Source organism: Scylla paramamosain, chromosome 38, assembly GCF_035594125.1.
Source record: "Scylla paramamosain isolate STU-SP2022 chromosome 38, ASM3559412v1, whole genome shotgun sequence".
Lineage (NCBI taxonomy): Eukaryota > Metazoa > Arthropoda > Malacostraca > Decapoda > Portunidae > Scylla > Scylla paramamosain.
The window spans coordinates 5,940,302-5,961,554 of record NC_087188.1 but is presented as its reverse complement, the minus strand read 5'-3'; the positions used below and the strand labels follow the sequence as shown (position 1 = coordinate 5,961,554).

Sequence of the window (21,253 nt, the reverse complement as noted above, 5' to 3'; positions counted from 1 at the left end):
TCTTAAAAAGGCCTGACATGTACTAACCTGCATTAGTCCATCAGCATCTCTGTCTGTTGCTTCTGCAAGATCTTGTGACAAAATGTCATGAAACACTGATGTTTCTAACTTCATACCATGAAGAATGGACCTGAATTTTTTTCTGTCATCCACAGACAGACTTGGGACATTTCTGGTGATGATGTCCGTCACCTGTAAGCAAGGGATCAATGTGAGAGGAACATAAATATCATCCTTTCCTTAAATATACAAGACTTCAATGGCCAGGGTGTGGAATGAATATGGTTTGTGCTATTGTTGCTATATATAGAATAACTACCTGTATTGTGGGTATTGCTCTTTTTACTGCTTCTATTGGTGTACACTAGGGTTCCCAAACTTTCTGTTTGTTGTTTGTTTTATATGTAAATGACCTAATCAGACAGATAAATCCTCCCCTAGGGAGGGTTATATGTGCTTGGCCTCATGGACAACACCATCTTATTGTCAATTTCTAAACATTCTATAATAAAAAATTTTACATTCTAAGCAGGTTTTGAAGTACCCATGAAATGAAGATTAACATGGTTAAAACTAAATCTTTTTGTAGTGAATGGTGACAATGATGATAAGCTGCCAATTGTGGTGGACAATGTAGTGGTTGAATCCTGTGCATATTTAGGTAGTCCACTGTGTATATCTAGATAGTCAGTTCACAGCTGATGGGTCTGTTTCCATGGCAATTAAGATTCGTGCAGAAAATAAAATGTGTAATGCTCAAAAAATTTGTTGTTTTTCTTTACAAGAAAAATTATGCTCCTTTCTATGTCAAAACAAGCCATTTCAGGCTGCTCTCATGGCAACCTTGCTTTATGGCTGTGACTCATGCCTAGGAGGAGACTTAAAACCAATACCTGTGGTATGTCAAACAGTTGTTAGGGGTGAGGAAGCCCACCTGTAATGACCTTAGTTTATTATAATTATGATTACCCCTATAATGCGCAATGGTGATCAGTAAACGGCATAGATTCTTTTCACTCATGTGGAGCTAAAGATCATACCTTGAGGGTGTTTCATTAGCCCACACCATACACACCATCTTAAGTTACAATTACGACGTTGCTTGTCTCCTAAGGGACTTACTGCACGATGATATTAGTGATGTACAAATTGCTCTTGACGACCGTAGACAAAAGTGTTAAACTCTCATTCATCGAGATTTCAACTTTACTGTATCTTAAATCCCAATTTGGAATCCCATGCCATTAATACAAAGCAAAAAGAATATAAAAGAGGCACATCGTGTATTCTGGCCCAGAACACGAGTGAGTGGCCACTCGCTTGCTGTCAAAGGGTGGTGGAATAGGTGTGGGAGGGCCATTTTTTTTTTCATGTAGGAGGGACACTGACCAAGGGCAACGAAAAAAAAAAAAAATAAAAAATAAAGCCCAACAAGATGCCAGTCCCAGAAAAAGGGTCCAAAGCGGTAGTCAAAAATTGAAGGATAAGTGTCTTGAAACCTCCCTCTTGAAGGAATTCAAGTCATAGGAAGGTAGAAATACAGAAGCAGGCAGGGAGTTCCAGAGTTTACCAGAGAAAGGGATGAATGATTGAGAATACTGGTTAAATCTTGCTTTAGAGAGGTGGATAGAATAGGGGTGAGAGAAAGAAGAAAGTCTTGTGCAGCGAGGCCGCAGGAGGAGGGGAGGCATGTAGTTAGCAAGATCAGAAGAACAGTTAGCATGAAAATAGCAGTAGAAGACAGCTAGAGATGCAACATTGCAGCAATGAGAGAGAGGCTGAAGACAGTCAGTTAGAGGAGAGGTGTTGATGAGATGAAAAGCTTCTGATTCCACCCTGTCTAGAAGAGCAGTATGAGTGGAACCCCCCAGACATGTGAAGCATACTCCATACATGGATGGATAAGGCCCTTGTACAGAGTTAGCAGCTGGGGGAGGGGGGTGAGAAAAACTGGCAGAGACATCTCAGAATGCCTAACTTCATAGCTGTTTTAGCTAGAGATGAGATGTGAAGTTTCCAGTTCAGATTATAAGTGAAGGACAGACTGAGGATGTTCAGTGTAGAAGAGGAGGACAGTTGAGTGTCATTGAAGAAGAGGGGATAGTTGTCTGGAAGGTAGTGTTGAGTTGATAGATGGAGGAATTGAGTTTTTGAGGCATTGAACAATACCAAGTTTGCTCTGCCCCAATCAGAAATTTTAGAAAGATCAGAAGTCAAGCATTCTGTGGCTTCCCTGCGTGAAATGTTTACATCCTGAAGGGTTGGACGTCTATGAAAAGACGTGAAAAAGTGCAGGGTAGTATCATCAGCGTAGGAATGGATAGGACAAGAAGTTTGGTATAGAAGTTCATTAATGAATAATAAGAAGAGAGTGGGTGACAGGACAGAGCCCTGAGGAACACCAATGTTAATAGATTTAGGAGAAGAACAGTGACTGTCTACCACAGCAGCAATAGAACGGTCAGAAAGGATACTTGAGATGAAGTTACAGAGAGAAGGATAGAAGCCGAGAGAGGTCAGGTCACCGCTGTGGAGGACGGACATGTTTTCAGTGTGCTCCGCGCATTCTGATCAGTTCTTCAGTAATGCAAATCTCCATCTCTACGTGAAATGGTGGAACACAGGCCCATCAAGAGGCGTGATCTCCCTGGATATTGTCCTCAGCGATGGTGTGCCGTGTGTGGTAGGGCGGCTACCAAATCAGCCCCCTACGTGAGTTGTGAGGGCAGTAACGAATGTCCTAACGTGTGCCACACAGCTTGCCTAGGTGACAGAGAGACCTACACTTGTAGGGACACTCAGCAGCTACGTCATGAAGCCAGTTTAGCGGATGAAGTGGTCTACATTACTGAAAACCCTGAAGTGGACCTTCCATCCACATCTCTACACGATGGAGTGGATGATGACGTGAGGCAACACCTGTCGCAGCTGGAGAAAGACGAGCTTGTCACCACTGTTATCCAGCTACAAAAACAGGTAATGAAAGATAAAAATGTGATTCAGTCTCTCCGTCTACAGAGAGACTGGATAATTAACAAAAAGGCACAATTGATAGACCTATTATGGCTTATAGACGCTCTTACTGATGCGAGGGAGAATGAGGAGAAGACCGCCACCTGCTCCATGGCGACAACAGCCACCCCTCTCTCAATCGCCAGAACTTGGGAAAACGCATGTGCTTCCTTGGACTGCTGGAGGCAGTGGTGGAGATCAGGGAAGCCCAGACCTCTTAGACATGCGGCAGTAGAAGTAGAAGCAGACCCCACCACAAATACAGCTACCGCTGCTGCCACTGCCACTGCCACCACAGTCGCCGCAGCAGCATCAACACCTGCTGACTCCGACACTGACTCCGCCGCTGCCGCCACCAACACCACCACCAACAATAACAACAAGAACAACAACAACAGGAGGAACAGCAGCAGCAACGGCAGTAACAACAGGAGCAGTATCAGCAGCAACAACAATGGCAGAAACAACAACAACAAGAGGAGGAAGAAACGAGGTCAGCAGCGATTAGGACCTCACTCCGCCACACCAGGTGCGCGACCCGACCCTCCCGCACCCCAGCCCCACCCACATCATCTTAGATCCCAAAGGGTCGTCAGAGGTGGACAAAGACCACGCTGTGACTACTGCTCCTGCCTCGGACACACATCCGAGGTGTGTTACAGCCGCACTGCTGATATAAGACAGGAAACAATTCTCAGAAGGGTCCTGACAGAAGGATGGAGAAAAGAGTTAAATCCTCAACCTCAGCTGCCCTTTCGAGACTCCCCTCTCCACCCCTGCCCACCATCATGGCAACAACAACCCAGGCAACACCACAACTGGAGCCCACTCATGTGGCAAGGAAGGCAGTAACGCGCCTCCCCTTGCCAAGGTAGCCCTAAGTCAAACCAGCGCCAAGGAAAAAGAAAAGACTGGCCACCTCAGCCGACACCTGACTGTTGTGTTGGCGAACGTGAGGGGTCTTCGCACCAACCTTGGTGACCTCACCCACAACTTTGTCCTCCGACACAACGCGGACATTGTTGCCGTCACGGAAACGTGGCTCAGTGGTGAGGTGGAGCCGACGTTTGGCAACATCCCGGGCTACACAAAGTGGGTGAGGAAGGACCATGAGCATAGAGTGGGCGGAGGTGTGGCTGCCTGCTTCAAACACGGCCTCCAAACTCAAAAACTTGACATCGTGCTGCCTGAAGGAATGGAAGCGCTGTTCTTCAGAGTGGTGATAAATGACAGCACAGGACTCCTCCTGTGTGTCATGTACCATCCCCCAAGGCAAGGACGTTCAGCGCTGGATTTTCTGACGGAGGAACTGGACATTATGGTACAGCGGCACAAGTGTTCCCACGTCATGATTCTGGGGGATCTAAACTTCCACCTGAAGCAGGATGCCTTTAACAGCCTCCTGATGGTGCAGGGTTTGACGAACCACGTGTCCTTCCCTACACATGAGAGGGGAGGGTCGCTGGACCCTGTGCTAACAGATCTCCCTGACTCCAGCATTGTCTGCCATCAACTGGGGACGGTGGGCACCTCCGACCACTGTGCCGTGCTGGCACACGTCAAGCTGGATATAGCGAGGGAGGCTGCCGCCCCGCGCACTATCTGGCTGTGGGAGCAGGCTGACTGGGCATCCCTGAGGCACGACATGGTTCGCTTGGACTGGGACGCCCTACTGATAGGCAACACGGAGGAAAAGCTCCTTGCCCTCCAGCAGCAACACGTCCCCAGCAGAAGGTACCTCATTAGGCCTAGTGACCCTGCTTGGTTTGGTTACCGATGCCAAGCGACTGCTGAGGCTAAACACGACGCCTGGGTGAGGTACAAACGTCGTCCAACACACTACAACTGGGCCCAACATCGTGTGGCATGTAGACAGGTGACAGCTACCTGCAGGTGGGCGAGACGGCAGCAGCGAGAGGACATAAGGCGAAAGCTCTGTGGCTCAGGGGTTGGCCAGAAGACCTGGTGGAGACTTGTCAAGGAGCAGCACGGAACAGGCCGCCGCGACACTCTTCCTCCACTAACAAGGCTGGACAGGACAACAGCCACCAGCAGTGAGGACAAGGCTTCTCTACTCGCTGAGTTTTTCGCAGAGAAGATGTCAGTCACTGATCCGGGTAGACGTCCACCTCACCTCCCTCAGGAAACAGACCACACCGTCGCCGATGTTCAGGTGACACGTGAACAGGTGAAGCGGCTAATGAGGGAAGTTGAGGAGAACAAAGCCACCGGCCCGGACGACATCAGCCCACGGCTCCTCAAACGCTGCGCCAGTGAGCTGTCAGGTCCTCTCACCAGCGTCTTCAGGGCCTGCCTGATGGAGCACAGATGGCCCTGTATATGGAAGGAGGCGCAAGTGGTATCAGCCCACAAGAAGAACTCAAAGTCTGAGCCCAGCAACTACAGACCCATCTCGCTGCTCTCCGCGGTGGGCAAGTTGCTGGAGCAGGTAGTGGCAGGTGTCATCTGTCATCACCTGAGTGAGCACCGCCTCCTCTCAGACAGACAGTTCGGCTTCCGGCCTGGCTGGTCAACAGCAGACCTCCTCACCCTCCTCTCCCAAGGCTGGCAGGATGCCCTGGACGAAGGTCTGGATACTCTTGTGGTGGCCCTGGACATTGCTGGGGCCTTTGATAGGGTCTGGCACGCAGGGCTTGTAAAAAAGCTTTGCGCCAAGGGTATCCAGGGCAACCTCCTTGCACTGCTCGAGGACTACCTCCAGGGGAGAACCCTCCGGGTAGTCATCAATGGACAGGCATCCCAGCCGTTACCTATACAGGCCTCAGTTCCACAGGGTTCAGTGTTGGGCCCGATCCTGTGGAACATATACATCAATGACCTCCTGCGGCAAATACCGACTCTGCTTGCATACGCTGACGACTGCAGTCTCTCCCGCTCCTACTGCCGCTCCGACAGTCAGCGAGCCGTTAGAGAGCTGAATAGGCAGCTCAGGCTGGTGATGGAGTGGGGAGAGGCGTGGCAAGTCAGCTTCGCTCCAGAAAAGACGCAGGCCATGGTCATCTCACGGTCCCCAGCTGCCTCCCCAGCTGTCTCAGGCTGTCTCGAGTTTTGGAGGCCAGACACTTCCCCTCCAGGAACACGTCAAGTTGCTGGGAGTGACAGTGGACTGTGGCCTGCGCTTTGACTGCCATGTTGCTGCTGTTGCCCACCAGGTCTCCCAGCGAGTCTCTGCACTGCGTCGGATGTCAGGAAACCTCGACTCCCGGGGCATCCTCACACTGTACAAGGCTCAGATATGGCCTTGTATGGAGTACAGTGCCTTGTCCTGGATGTCGAGCGCCCCCACCCACTTGCAGAGACTGGATACTGTGCAACACCGTGCCCTGCGCTTGGTGGGGATGGACGGACAGCAGCAGCAGCAGCAGCAGGAGGAGGAGCAGACTGGAGTCACGTCGCTGGAGCATCGGCGGGATGTGTCTGTGCTGGTGGTCCAGCACAAGGCCCAGGAGGTCTGGAGGTCAGGAGGTCTGGAGGTCCCTCATCTCAGCTCGTTAAGGCTCCCACCACGAGCTGTCCAGAGGGAGTCCAGGACCACCACCTCCAGTGACATGCTGGTGCAAGTGCCTCGATCTTACTCGAGGCAGCACCAGCGCTCTTACACAGCCAGAACCTCCAGACTGTGGAATGTGATTACGGCAGCCGCAAGTGATACACAGACAATGACACTCCAGCAAGTGAAAGTGGCTGCACACAGGTGGCGTAAAACACAAACTCCCACACTAGTGCTGTGTTAATCATGTGTATATATATATATATATATATATATATATATATATATATATATATATATATATATATGTATATATATATGTATATATGTATATATATATATATATATATATATATATATATATATATATATAGCAGAATGAGTTCGCTTTTGTATATATTTTCTTCTTTACATTTAAGTATAGGCTTTTCAAATAACAGCATAAAAAACATGTTGTTTTAAGCCTGATGTAAATTTTTGTTAAAAAAAAAAAAAAAAAAAAAAAAAAAAAAAAGCCGTAGGAGGGTAGTTTGGAAATCAAAGCTTTGTGCCAGACTCTATCAAAAGCTTTTGATATGTCCAAGGAAACAGCAAAAGTTTCATCAAAATCTCTAAAAGAGGATGACCAAGACTCAGTAAGGAAAGCCAGAAGATCACCTGTAGAGCGGCCTTGACAGAACCCATACTGGCGATCAGATAGAAGGTTGTGAAGTGATAATGCTTAAGAATCTTCCTGTTGAGGATAGATTCAAAAACTTTAGATAGGCAGGAAATTAAAGCAATAGGACGGTAGTTTGAGGGATTAGAACGGTCACCCTTTTTAGGAACAGGCTGAATATAAGCAAACTTCCAGCAAGAAGGAAAGATAGATGTTGACAGACAGGGCTGAAAGAGTTTGACTAGGCAAGTTGCAAGCATGGAGGCACAGTTTCGGAGAAAAATAGGAGGGACCCCATCAGGTCCATAAGCCTTCCGAGGGTTTAGGCCAGCAAGGGCATGGAAAACATCATTGTGAAGAATTTTAATAGGTAGAATGAAGTAGTCAGAAGGTGAAGGAGAGGGAGGAACAAGTCCAGAATCGTCCATGCAAGCATGGAGGCACAGTTTCGGAGAACAATAGGAGGGACCCCATCGGGTCCATAAGCCTTCCGAGGGTTTAGGCCAGCAAGGGCATGGAAAACATCACTGCGAAGAATTTTAATAGGTAGCATGAAGTAGTCAGAAGGTGAAGGAGAGGGAGGAACAAGCCCAGAATCGTCCAAGGTAGAGTTTTTAGCAAAGGTCTGAGTGAAGAGTTCAACTTTAGAAATAGATGTGATAGCAGTGTGTCATCTGGTTGAAATAAAGGAGGGAAAGAAGAAGAAGCAAAGTTACTGGAGATATTTTTGGCTAGATGCCAGAAGTCACGAGGGGAGTTAGATCTTAAAAGGTTCTGACACTTTCTGTTAATGAAGGAGTTTTTGGCTAGTTGCCTTTGGACTGTGTGAGTGTGGAGAAATCCAATCTGAAAGTCATGTCATCAAACTGTCCAAAATCAGCTGTGCTCAGGCAACAATATGGGATCACCACAATGGAAACTACTTGCTAAAAGGGATGATTATAAGAGAAGTGTGGTCTTATAGTATTCTTTTTTTTTTTTTTACATTATAATAAACTGTTACAATTCTGTGTATAACTTGAATAAGTACATATATTATGTTGGACCATATAATTGGTGTAAACAATAATCCCTCAACTATTGTAGGTATTATGTTGCAAAACCCTGTCATAAGTGAAAATCCACGAAGTAAGAACAGTACTGTAATTTTTTTTTCATTTTTTATAATTTGTATATATTCACTTTATTATTATTATTTTTATTATTATTATTATTATTATTATTATTATTATTATTAGATTTAAGCTTTTATAAACTCTCCCTTATATTTCTTTCCTTCTTGATGAAGGGAACACTAGATTCATTGATGCCATAATGGCTCCCTACATCCACATATCTTCTCCCTTCCTTAAGCATGTCAAGGAGTCTCACCTTCTCTGCTATAGTAAGCATCTTCCTGTGGCACTTGGGTTCACTGCCAAAGCCTTAGAAGGTACAGAATATTTGGACAATACCATAGGGTTTGAAACACCACACAACAGAAATTAGCCACACCCTACACCTCCTGAGTTTCGTTTTCCATACAGTATGTGCAATTCTTTGTTTACTCTTCTAAGGTACACTACATATTTTCTTTTAACATATCTTAATTAATGAGTTATATAGTACAATACTGTATTGTATTTTTATATTTACTTACTGATTTAAAATTTTTTGGGGTCTAGAAAATGCTAATTTTATCAGAGAAATAATTAAAACTTCAAAAATATAAATACTTATCGGCCGCAGAAACCCATGATATAAATTTGCATATATCAACCAGAAAAATCCAGAATGTACTGAAGGCGAGATAGGCGAGCCCATGATAGTTGATGGATTACTGTGTTAAGTTGCAATTTATGATGATACATTGATACATCCCTACAATACAACCTCTGTATCACCTTTGTTATGCGCTCAGCACACAAGGATGGGTTTTTGGCACAGAGGCAGTAGTCATTCCAAGGAAAATCAGAAAAATAAATCCTCAGGCTTACTAATGATTTACAAAATATAAAGAACCTATGAATCATTATTTCAACTACAGTGTTGTGTAATAACTACCCTAAAGAATAAATAATGTAAGAAAACATGGCGACTGGAAAAGGTCACTAGACTAATACAAGAAAAGGCATGAGTTATATGTCCACACACTTCAGGTAAGACAGCTTGTGCCACCCTGAAAGAGAGGAATACACACAAGTACATCCACAACAGAGAATCAACAGGTAAAACAGGACACACACCTCCAACAAGAACTCCAGGGGAAGATGTGGTGCTGTGTGGGTGATGATACATGGCAGGAACCTGAGGGCATCGTCCCACCGGTGCTCACGGATGGCAGTGTGAAGCAGCTCCAGTGACCACCTGAAGTCATTGCTGTTGCTGAATTGTGAGGGCTGGACATAATTATGGTCAGCCACATCATCATCAGACTCAAAAAGGTCTGATCCACAGTCTTCTCTCACCTGTAAGAGGTTCAGAATGTTATCCAGAGTAGGACCACAGCAAACCACACCACCTATTGAAGTTGCCTGTATTCACTCCTTGACATCATGGATATAGCAGGGCGCAATAACAAAAAGATTTATCACAATCACCAATAAATTGATAATGATAACCTTATCAGTGATAACCAGTAATTGATAAATGGCGAAAAATTTATTGCCCAATGAGGTGATAACAGATAAATTGATAAAACCAAAATTTGACAACTGATGCAAGATGCCTCAACTGAAAATAACAGTAATACAAAACAAAGAAATAACTAGAATGAACAGCAATCTAGTTACTTTACATGTTCAATGTGGCTGCCAGTGCCACATTACAGACTTCTCTGCAGATTGTGATCCATCCCTGCATCAGGCTTTAAGTTCCTTGTGTTAGACTATGACTTAGAAACAAACCAACCCCCAGCATTAGATGCAATTTGCATTAACTTCATCGGTACAGAAAGTTAAAAGGCACGCCACTCGTGATATCCAGGATTTCCACACGCACGGCAAGCTTTAAAACTCCACCACTGACATTCACAAAACTAAACATAATTATAACATACTATGTATCAGAATTATAACATACTATGTATCCAGTGATTCCATTACACACCTATTAAACAACAATATTCAGTATAAAATAAAATGCAATTTATATTTTACTCACTAGTCTTCATCAGAGGGTGGTGGCAATGGAAGGTTATAATCTTCCTCCTCTGACTGATAAAGTATGAGTGTTGAATGACTTCAGTCAAACATGTATTTGGCAGATGGTGGTGGTGAGAGTGATGGTGACAAATGAGGGGATGTGGGAAATGGAGGAGGGGGTGAATGTGAATGTGAAGGGGAAGGGGAAGGGGAAGGGGAAGGGGAAGGTGGTGGTGGTGAGGGAGAGTAGTGAGGGAAAGGAATGATGGGTGGCAGTGAGAGAGAGGGAGGCTGAGAAACAAAATTAGTAGGGAGAGTTGAAGATGAGCAGGGGAAGGAGAGGCAGGAAAGTGAGGAAGGTTGATGATGCAGAGATGAAGGTTTATGGGGTGAAGAGGGTGCAGAGGGGGGTCTATGGGATGAATGATCACACACATTACCTCACCAACTGTAAGCATGTGACTGACAATCTGACACAATAGAAAAAATTATCATGTAGGAGTCATCGTTTTCTATAAATAAAGTTGCAAGTTGTTTTATTTTTGTGATTTATTTATCATTCTTTTTGTAATTCTCATTTTACTATCAATGATCATTATATATATGTATATATATATATATATATATATATATATATATATATATATATATATATATATATATATATATATGTCCAATTTTCATCTTTTCATTTTTTTATCAGTGAATTATTCGAATGTTTCTTGTGTGAGAAATTACTGTACCACTTGAGAGAGAGAGAGAGAGAGAGAGAGAGAGAGAGAGAGAGAGAGAGAGAGAGAGAGAGAGAGAGAGAGAGAGAGAGAGAGAGAGAGAGATGGCTAACTTACATGTGTGTATAAGTTGTCATCTGCTAAATTATACTATAATATTTTGGCAATGAGTGAAATAATAACAAACAGAAATACGTACCAGTATTACAATAATAGTACAAAAGCAAAACACGACTGTTGCCAAACATTTTGCTTTGTCACACTCTTTCCCACCACCCATCCCACCACTTTTCTTGTGAATGCTTGTGAGGAGGAAGGGAGAGAAAAGAGCAAGATACTACATAATGGAGGGTGAAGGGGAGATAACAGAGATATAGGGAGGGGCTGGTTGAGAAAGAAATATATAAATAATGTTCATCATAGCAGAACAGTTTCGTACAATGAAACAGAGATGTACTGTTGGTGCAAGACTGAAATAGTTTCACATGAAACACACACACACACACACACACACACACACACACACACACACACACACACACACACACACACTAATGCTCTCTCTCTCTCTCTCTCTCTCTCTCTCCCTCCCATTTCAAGATAACAGAGAAAAGAAAAAAATAAAAGCAGAAACAGATGACAGGAGTAGGGAAGGGAGGGTCAAGGCAACATGACACATGACCAAAAGGGCAAGTATGTACTGGCAATTCGATGGATGAGAGATTTCTACACTCACAAGTATCATATTTTCCCTCACTTTATTTGTGTTATTTCATGGTAGAAACCAAGGATATTTGACTACCAGTGGTAGAAACCTTCTGCTAAGATCCACTATGAGTGCATGAAATTTCCTCATATTCTGACATTAGAATAACATTGGGAGGGATGTAAAACACCGCACCGTATCCGGCCAACATTCTGAAAGATCTCACATTATATCCAAGAAGAAATGAAACCCACACTGGCTCAAATGACCATGACGCAGTATGCTTGTCACTCGCATATGTTATCAGAGATGAAATGATGCGTATACTGTGTCATCATGTCAAAGAGGTTAAAATATTACATGTTGATGACCCAACTGTGCTGTGAACTGGGACTAGTTTCAACTTTTCTTAGGCATTTGTGCTTCTTTAAAGTTTTTGCATGACACAAACAGACACAAAATATATAAAGTGAAACATCTCATTGATTACACTTGAAAATTGTTCAAACAGTGTAATGCTGATAGATATACATGGAACTATGAGAAGCACTGTGGGAAAGATGACAGATGGCAACATTTAGGTGCTACAAACACAATAGCTGTCAGAGTGATGACACCTCTGCTTTATGTGAGTATGACATTGTACAGTGACAATTTATATACTTCACTTACAATTGCAGAGGACTTGTTGTCACAAAAGACACATCTTTGTGGCACAGGTTATTCTTCTTGGGCAGGACTTTCAAATGAGGTTGCAAAAGCACAAATAAATAAAGGGAAAATAATCTACATGCAAAATGATAAAAGGGTCAAAGTGTATTGTTACTTCAGTACTAAAGGCTTAGACAATCTGTAACAAGTACTTTTCTCATAAGCAACTCTCATTGCTGTTTTCAAGTCTTATACTGTCACTCATAACTGACTCTAATGAAAACTTACAGCCAGATAGAAGGCAGCAAATACTGGGGAATCCCCAAGAGGGCAACATTATCTAGAAGCAGCTGAAGTGCCAAAATAAATATCAACAAAGAGATGTGTCAGCTGCTACAGTTCAATGCCTCAAAAACTCAATTCCTCCATCTATCAATTTAACACAACCTTCCAGACAACTATCCCCTCTTCAATGACACTCAACTGTCCCCCTCTTCTACACTAAACATCCTTGGTCTGTCCTTTACTTATAATCTGAACTGGAATCTTCACATCCCATCTCTAGCTAAAACAGCTTCTATGAAGTTAGGCGTTCTGAGATGTCTCCGCCAGTTTTTCTCACTCCCCCAGCTGCTAACTTTGTACAAGGGCCTTATCTGCTCATGTATGGAGTATGCTTCACATGTCCGGGGGGATTCCACTCATACCACTCTTCTAGACAGGGTGGAATCAAAAGCTTTTCGTCTCATCAACTCCTCTCCTCTAACTGACTGTCTTCAGCCTCTCGCTCATTGCTGCATTGTTGCATCTCTAGCTGTCTTCTACCATTATTTTCATGCTAACTGCTCTTCTGATCTTGCTAACTGCATGCCTCCCCTCCTTCCGCGGCCTCGCTGCACAAGATTTTCTTCTTTCTCTCACCCATATTCTGTCCACCGCTCTAATGCAAGAGTTAACCAGTATTCTCAATCATTCATCCCTTATCTCTGGTAAACTTAGGAACTCCCTGCCTGCTTCTGTATTTCCACGTTCCTGACTTGAATTCCTTCAAGAGAGAGGTTTCAAGACACTTATCCTTCAATTTTTGACTACTGCTTTGAACCCTTTTATGGGACTGGCATCTCGGTGGGCTTTTTCCTTTATATTGGATTTTTGTTGCCCTTGGCCAGTGTACCTCCTAAAAAAAAAAAAAAAAAAAAAAAAAAAAAAAAAAAAAAAAAAAAAAAAAAAAAAAATAATAATAATAATAATTAATTATGAATTTAATGGTAACATCTACAAGTGAGTTCTTTAACAATTCAAGCACTCGGTTTTTGTACAACATTTTGAATATCCTACATATTTCACTGACATTGTAACCAAACTATATGAACAGTGACCTACAAAACACTGGTGGGTCACATTGCAAACCTGCCTAGTATACCAGAACCCACCAGTGGATTGTGCTGTACTAAGTGTGTCAAGCATAACAGTTACTCAGGGCCCACCAGTGGGTTGTGCTGTAATGAGTGTGTCAAGCCTAACAGTTACTCAGGACCCACCAGTGGGTCCTGCCATACTGAGTGTGTCAAGCCTAACAGTTACTCAGGACCCGCCAGTGGGTCGTGCCGTACTGAGCATGTCAAGCCTAACAGTTACTCAGGACACTGTTCTGTTGTTCCCTTCACTGAAATATGTAGTTAATTTTGGTGTTATATCATGGCCTCTGGGCAATGATGATATGCTGGCTATTCTTCCAATATATTTTGACACAGAAGGCTTTAGAATGATTAGTAGTGATAGAAAATGGTCATAAAACTATTTACCAAGACTGACACCACTGAAGTAGTCACTTCCTGAGGCACCCTGGTCATGGCAGGCACTCTGGAGCTACAGGCAGGATTTCTTGCACCCTTATCACTTGATTCATCATTGCTGCTGCTGTCTGTGGGCTGAACATAATCATGGCCAGCCACATCATCATCATCATCATCAGACTTAAAAAGGTCTGATCCACAGTCTTCTCCCACCTGTAAGAGGTTCAAAAGGTTATTTAGAGTAAGACCAACACAAACCACACTATCTCTCTAAGTTTCCTGTATTCATTTCCTGACGTCATGGACAGAGCTGGGCACGGTAATGAAAAGATTTATCACGATAACCAATAAATTGATAACGGTAACCTTTCCATTAATAACTGATGATCAATTATTGGTGATAAATTTATCGCCCAATGAGGTGATAACAGATAAATTGATAAATCCAAAACTCCAATACTAATAATAATGATATTGACATTTTAAATAATAAAATCAATAAATGCAAATCTATATTTTTATCTTTACCTAAAAAAGAAGAAAAAAAAATTTAAAAAAAAATTAAAATTCAATGATTATCCTCTCCTCGCTAAAGTACTGCTTTAAGTAAAATAACTACATTTTTTTTATGTAGGAAAAAAAAAAAAAAAAAAAAAAAAAAAAAAAAAAAAAAAAAGCCACTGAGATGCCAGTCCCCAAACAGGATTTGATTTTGAAAGTCTAAAACTTCAACATGCTCATGTTCCAAAAACTAAAATTATCAATTGTTGCTAGTATGAACTAAAAGTATCGGTGATAACAATGAATCGATAACACAGGAAAAATAATTATCGAATAACCACTAACGGCAACCTATGGTCATGGATGTATATGCCGGGAGGCAGGCAAATAGGCACGGGCTCCTCCTTGAAACACTGCTGCACTGGAGGGTTCTGGTTCTTGAGGGGCATTTTGAAGGAAGGTGAGACTGGGCACACTTTCTTCCTGTTCCTGCTTCTTCTAAGTTGGTGCAAGTTTCTGGGTTGGACAATTTGGTTTTTGAATTACTTTCCAGTTACGTATAATTTAATATCTCACTATTCATCTTTCTAATGAGTATAACTTGCATTTTCTGTGTCTTACCAAGCAATTAATTTTCTTTTTTTGTTCGTCTTGTTCATCAGATATTCTTATACAGGAGGTGAATGTTTTTTGCACTCCCTCTAACTGTGTTAATGTGTTTTGTTTGTGAAGGGCCAAGAATTGGGAGCAGTAGTCAGTGTGAGGTAAGGTTACTCATTTCCACAGAGCGATCATGGCTGTGTTGCCTCTTGTGCTAAATGTTCTCAGGATATACCCCATTAATTGTCTGCACTTTGCAGCTATTTTTCTATGTGACAGTAAAGAAGGCATCATTTGATGGTTGTACTCCTAAGTCTCTGACTTGTGTTTTGATTTCTGCTTGTGCCATTTGCTCCTTCATAAGAGGTGTTGAAAGTGTTGTTACTGCAGAACTTATTGACCTCAAATTTTTTCTTTATTTAGTTACACATTATTCACTTCTGTCCAGTAGATTTTCTCAGTCCTCTTATAACTTTGACATGTCATCTCTGTGACGTATGAGGCTGAAAATTTGGATGTCATTCACAAAAGACAGGAGTGAGCTTCTTATATCTGTGTTCGTCATTAATCATAATAACAATGAGGATTATTCCCATAACACTACCTTGGGGACTCCACTTGTTATAGTGTACCCTTCTTGATGCTGCCCCTTGCACATGTTGCTTGATACCTTCCTATTAGAAAGGATTGGATCTACCATCTTATTTTGCCCTTCATTCCATGTTGAGACAGTTTTTGCAGGAGGATCTGGTGGTGTAAGTTGTCACATGCCTTGGCAAAGTCAAAGTGGACTGCATCCACTCGTCATATGCCTTGGCAAAGTCAAGGTGGACTGCATCCACACTCTCATCTCTTGCCAGGGATTCCAGTATAAATTTGTGAGTGTATCACTCAGTTAAGCAGGATCTCTTGCTTCTAAAACCTTGTTGGAAGTCATTTAGTTGGGCTAACTTAGCAGTGGACTGAAGGCTAAAATTAAAATTAAAATAATCTTACTGGTAAATAAAAATTAAGGAACTATATTATTTACTGTCATGATATTGGTAAATTTCTAGTTTAGCAACAAACTCCATATGGCAAAGAAAACTATTCTTGGTAATATAAGAAAACATGAAGTCTAACTGGCACAACACAGAGTGCATCATTAGGAATTAGACATTTTTCTAAGACAATTTTCTTCTGTACACTTTCCATCACAAATTACTCCTTTAGTATTACTGCTAATAAATAACATTTACCCTAGCTCTCTCTCCTGAGACCACCAAACTGAAAAAAAAAAACCCAGTAGTGGGGAGGGCCATGAAGATCAGGGAAACTGTGGTGTAAAAGCATGTACTTTACTGATGGTGTATAGGTTAGGATAGTGGTTCTCAACCTTCTCTCCATTCCCCCCTTTATGAATTCTCAACATTCATGTGGCTCCCCTTCATTTTTTTCCCAAATTGCACTCCGACACACGCACACACACACACACACACACAAAAATAAATAAATAAATAAAAATTAAATAAATAAAAATAAAAAAATAAAAAGAACAAAATAAATTAATTAATTAATGAAATAAATAAATAAATAAATAAAATAAATAAAAAAAACACCTTTGCTTTCTTACAAAGTTGACTCATTATTTTGTATTTGATAGAAAAATTTTTGCTGCTAGGACTGAGTGATGCAAGTTTTTTTTTTTTTTTTTATTCAGATTCCTAACATTATTTAGAAATGTATAATTTGTAACAGCCTGTTGTCCCCCGCTAAATTCTAGCCATAGCCCCCAGGTTGAGAACCACTTGGTTAGGGGGTTAGTTGGGTTAGGTTTCATTAAGAATGTATCAATCGTCGTATTTTGATACCTATGAATGAAAAACCGCCCTGAAAAATTCCCTGTAATTCGGGAAATTTCTAGAGAACTTTCCTAAACTGGAATTTTTTAAGGGGCTTTGCGACGGCCAATGGTAGAAGTGAGTTTGTAGTGATTCTAAAATAACAGCATATTGACTAAAATAAATGCAGATAAGTACAAATCCTGGCATTCTCATCTTTACAGTACCATTCTTCAGCAATAGTGTACCTGCTTCGGCCAGCACCGCCACTCTCAGTGCTGCCTTGTGCAGGAGGTGAAGCAAACCACCAGCACACTACCGCTGCCGGAGGGAAACACGTCATGCATGTGTTTTCTAGTCTATCACTGTTTATGCCTTCCCTACTAGCGAGTGGCGATGACACGTTGCAAACGCCACAGAGAAGGCAACTACGCAGAAACCAGCATCAGTCTGCCACTGCCAGGCCAGGCAGTAATGGCCGGTGAGCCGGTGACTGTGAGACACATATCAAACCTGTATTACCTATGAACCTTGACACTTGCTCCAGGCACACTAGTGCCATCACCACCACTCCTTACATTTGAAGCTTCTCTTTCCTCTCTAGGTCGCCTCCTGACAGGTATTTCGCTCATTTTGTGGTGAACACGTGCCGCTACCACAGACCACAGCCACGCCAAACTGATAATCTTGATCTTGATTGTAGAGGAGAGTAATGGAGAATGCATTTCTTTTTTTTTTTGCAAATAGCACAAGTTCTTATCCTTTTGTGCCTGTATTATTTCCTAAATTACATATTAAAATTGTTTAATAGTACAACAACACTTTGTAAGCTATAACAATAATATGGCAAGTTTTAAGAGGAATATGGATGGTGGCATGAACTCACTGCACCAAGTGATGAAAATTTCATTACCTGTCACCCTGTAGTGCCGGGACGTAATATTAAGCTAATATAAGTAATATTAGGTTAATATAAGTAAAATTTAGTTAGTATAAGAATTATTGGTAAGATTTAGTCGTTATTGCATCATGCATACATCCCCGAGACATCCAGACAGACAGACAACATGTTGGCGCCAGCGGGAAATGGGTTATCGATTCTCTTTATGAATAAAGGCATTATTTTCATACAAGGTATTAGCTTGTGGCTAGAATTTTTCACCCTTGTTACTCAGAGGAATAAATACACCAGGTCATAATATGAGTAAAGTAATGTAAATGTTCATTATACGGTTGAAACCAATCATTTGCGAATTACCTTGAAGAAATTGAAAACTACGGAGGTTCGTGGCGTGGGAAGACGCCGGCCGGACTTTCGCTTAGATATCTTGTCTTTCTTACGTTACAGATACGTCGCTCTAAGCTTGAAGTAATTACTATTCATATTTGTAGATATATTTTCTTATCAGTATATCGCTTAGAGAAATCTTGGCTTGCTTACACTACAGAGAAGCCAGTGCAGGCAAAGGAAAAGTCTGTTTGTGTGTCCCTTGTGTGTGTGTTTAGTTAGGTATACTTAATAGTGTGAGAATGGAGTGTTTAGTTCACGGATTATTAAGGTTGTGCAGTATTTCTCGTTATCATACGGGGACATAGCCACCTGGTTCGGTCCTCGGAACGCTGATTAGGCTGTGTTATACCAGAGTTACAGAATTTTTTTTTTTTTTATGTAGGAAGGACACTGGCCAAGGGCAACAAAATCCAATAAAAAAAAAAAAAAATGCCCACTGAAATGCCAGTCCCATAAAAGGGTCAAAGCAGTGGTCAAAAATTGATGAATAAGTGTCTTGAAACCTCCCTCTTGAAGGAATTCAAGTCATAGGAAGGTGGAAATACAGAAACAGGCAGGGAGTTCCAGAGTTTACCAGATAAAGGGATGAATGATTGAGAATACTGGTTAACTCTTGCGTTAGAGAGGTGGACAGAATAGGGGTGAGAGAAAGAAGAAAGTCTTGTGCAGCGAGGCTGCGGAAAGAGGGGAGGCATGCAGATGGCAAGATCAGAAGAGCAGTTAGCATGAAAATAGCGGTAGAAGACAGGTAGATATGCAACATTGCGGCGGTGAGAGAGAGAGGCTGAAGACAGTTAGAGGAGAGGAGTTGATGAGACGAAAAGCTTTTGATTCCACCCTGTCTAGAAAAGCAGTATGAGTGGAACCCCCCAGACATGTGAAGCATACTCCATACATGGACGGATAAGGCCTTTGTACAGAGTTAGCAGCTGGGGGGGGGTGAGAAAAAACTGGCGGAGACGTCTCAGAACGCCTAACTTCATAGAAGCTGTTTTAGCTAGAGATGAGATGTGAAGTTTCCAGTTCAGATTATAAGTAAAGGACAGACCGAGGATGTTCAGTGTAGAAGAGGGGGACAGTTGAGTGTCATTGAAGAGGGGATAGTTGTCTGGAAGGTTGTGTCGAGTTGATAGATGGAGGAATTGAGTTTTTGAGGCATTGAACAATACCAAGTTTGCTCTGCCCCAATCAGAAATTTTAGAAGATCAGAATTTATTTAGATTTAGAAGATCAGAAGTCAAGCGTTCTGTGGCTTCCCTGCGTGAAATGTTTACCTCCTGAAGGGTTGGACGCCTATGAAAAGACATGGAAAAGTGCAGGGTGGTATCATCAGCGTAGGAGTGGAGAGGACAAGAAGTTTGGTTTAGAAGATCATTAATGAATAATAAGGAGAGTGGGTGACAGGACAGAACCCTGAGGAACACCACTGTTAATAGATTTAGGAGAAGAACAGTGACCGTCTACCACAGCAGCAATAGAACGGTCAGAAAGGAAACTTAAGATGAAGTTACAGAAAGAAGGATAGAAACCGTAGGAGGGTAGTTAGGAAATCAAAGCTTTGTGCCAGACTCTATCAAAAGCTTTTGATATGTCCAAGGCAACAGCAAAAGTTTCACCAAAATCTCTAAAAGAGGATTACCAAGACTCAGTAAGGAAAGCCAGATCACCAGTAGAGCGGCCTTGACGGAACCCATACTGGCGATCACATAGAATGTTGTGAAGTGATAGATGTTTAAGAATCTTCCGGTTGAGGATAGATTAAAAAACTTTAGATAGGCTGGAAATTAAAGCAATAGGACGGTAGTTTGAGGGATTAGAACGGTCACCCTTTTTAAGAACAGGTTGAATGTAGGCAAACTTCCAGCAAGAAGGAAAGGTAGATGTTGACAGACAGAGCTGAAAGAGTTTGACTAGGCAAGGTGCAAGCACGGAGGCACAGTTTCGGAGAACAATAGGAGGAATCCCATCAGGTCCATAAGGCTTCCGAGGGTTTAGGCCAGCGAGGGCATGGAAAACATCATTGCGAAGAATTTTAATAAATAGGTGGCATGAAATAGTCAGAAGGTGGAGGAGAGGGTGGAACAAGCCCAGAATCGTCCAAGGTAGAGTTTTTAGCAAAGGTTTGAGCGAAGAGTTCAGCTTTAGAAATAGATGTGATAACAGTGGTGCCATCTGGTTGAAATAGAGGAGGGAAAAAAGAAGAAGCAAAGTTATTGGAGACATTTTTGGCTAGATGCCAGAAATCACGAGGGGAGTTAGATCTTGAAAGGTTTTGACATTTTCTGTTAATGGAGTTTTTGGCTAGTCGGAGAACAGACTTGGCATGGTTCCGGGCAGAAATATAAAGCGCATGAGATTCTGGTGATGGAAGGCTTAAGTACCTTTTGTGGGCAACCTCTCTATCATGTATAGCACGAAAACATGCTGTGTTAAACCAAGGTTTAGAATGTTTAGGACGAGAAAAAGAGTGAGGAATGTACACCTCCATGCCAGATACTATCACCTCTGTTATGCGCTCAGCGCACAAAGACAGGTCTCTGACATGGAAGCAGTAGTCATTCCAAGGAAAATCAGCAAAATACCTCCTCAGGTCCCCACAACTAGCAGAGGCAAAACGCCAGAGACACCTTCGCTTAGGGGGATCCTGAGGAGGGATTGGAGCGATAGGACAAGATAAAGATATGAGATTGTGATCGGAGGAGCCCAACGGAGAAGAAAGGGTGACAGCATAAGCAGAAGGATTAGAGGTCAGGAAAAGGTCAAGAATGTTGGGCGTATCTCCAAGACGGTCAGGAATACAAGTAGGGTGTTGCACCAATTGCTCTAGGTCATGAAGGATAGCAAAGTTGTAGCA

At 42.4% G+C, this 21,253-nt stretch overlaps 1 protein-coding gene across 2 annotated transcripts in view; it reads right to left on the bottom strand.

Annotated features, from left to right (window-relative positions):
• The window catches only part of LOC135091623 (uncharacterized), a 74,509-nt gene extending 56,710 nt beyond the window's left edge, over nucleotides 1-17,799 (bottom strand). Inside the window, exons 1-4 of one of the 2 annotated variants that reach the window (XM_063989390.1) lie at nucleotides 17,687-17,799; nucleotides 14,197-14,400; nucleotides 9,407-9,628; nucleotides 28-192 (exon numbers count right to left, since the gene is read on the bottom strand). In XM_063989390.1, coding sequence (XP_063845460.1) covers nucleotides 28-192; nucleotides 9,407-9,628; nucleotides 14,197-14,400; nucleotides 17,687-17,740 — 645 coding nt within the window. In that variant the 5' untranslated portion in view covers nucleotides 17,741-17,799. Of the gene's footprint in view, nucleotides 1-27; nucleotides 193-9,406; nucleotides 9,629-14,196; nucleotides 14,401-17,335; nucleotides 17,514-17,686 lie in introns of those variants that run through there. The other variant, XM_063989391.1, reaches the window with a different exon arrangement.
• Nucleotides 17,800-21,253: the final 3,454 nt, after the last annotated feature.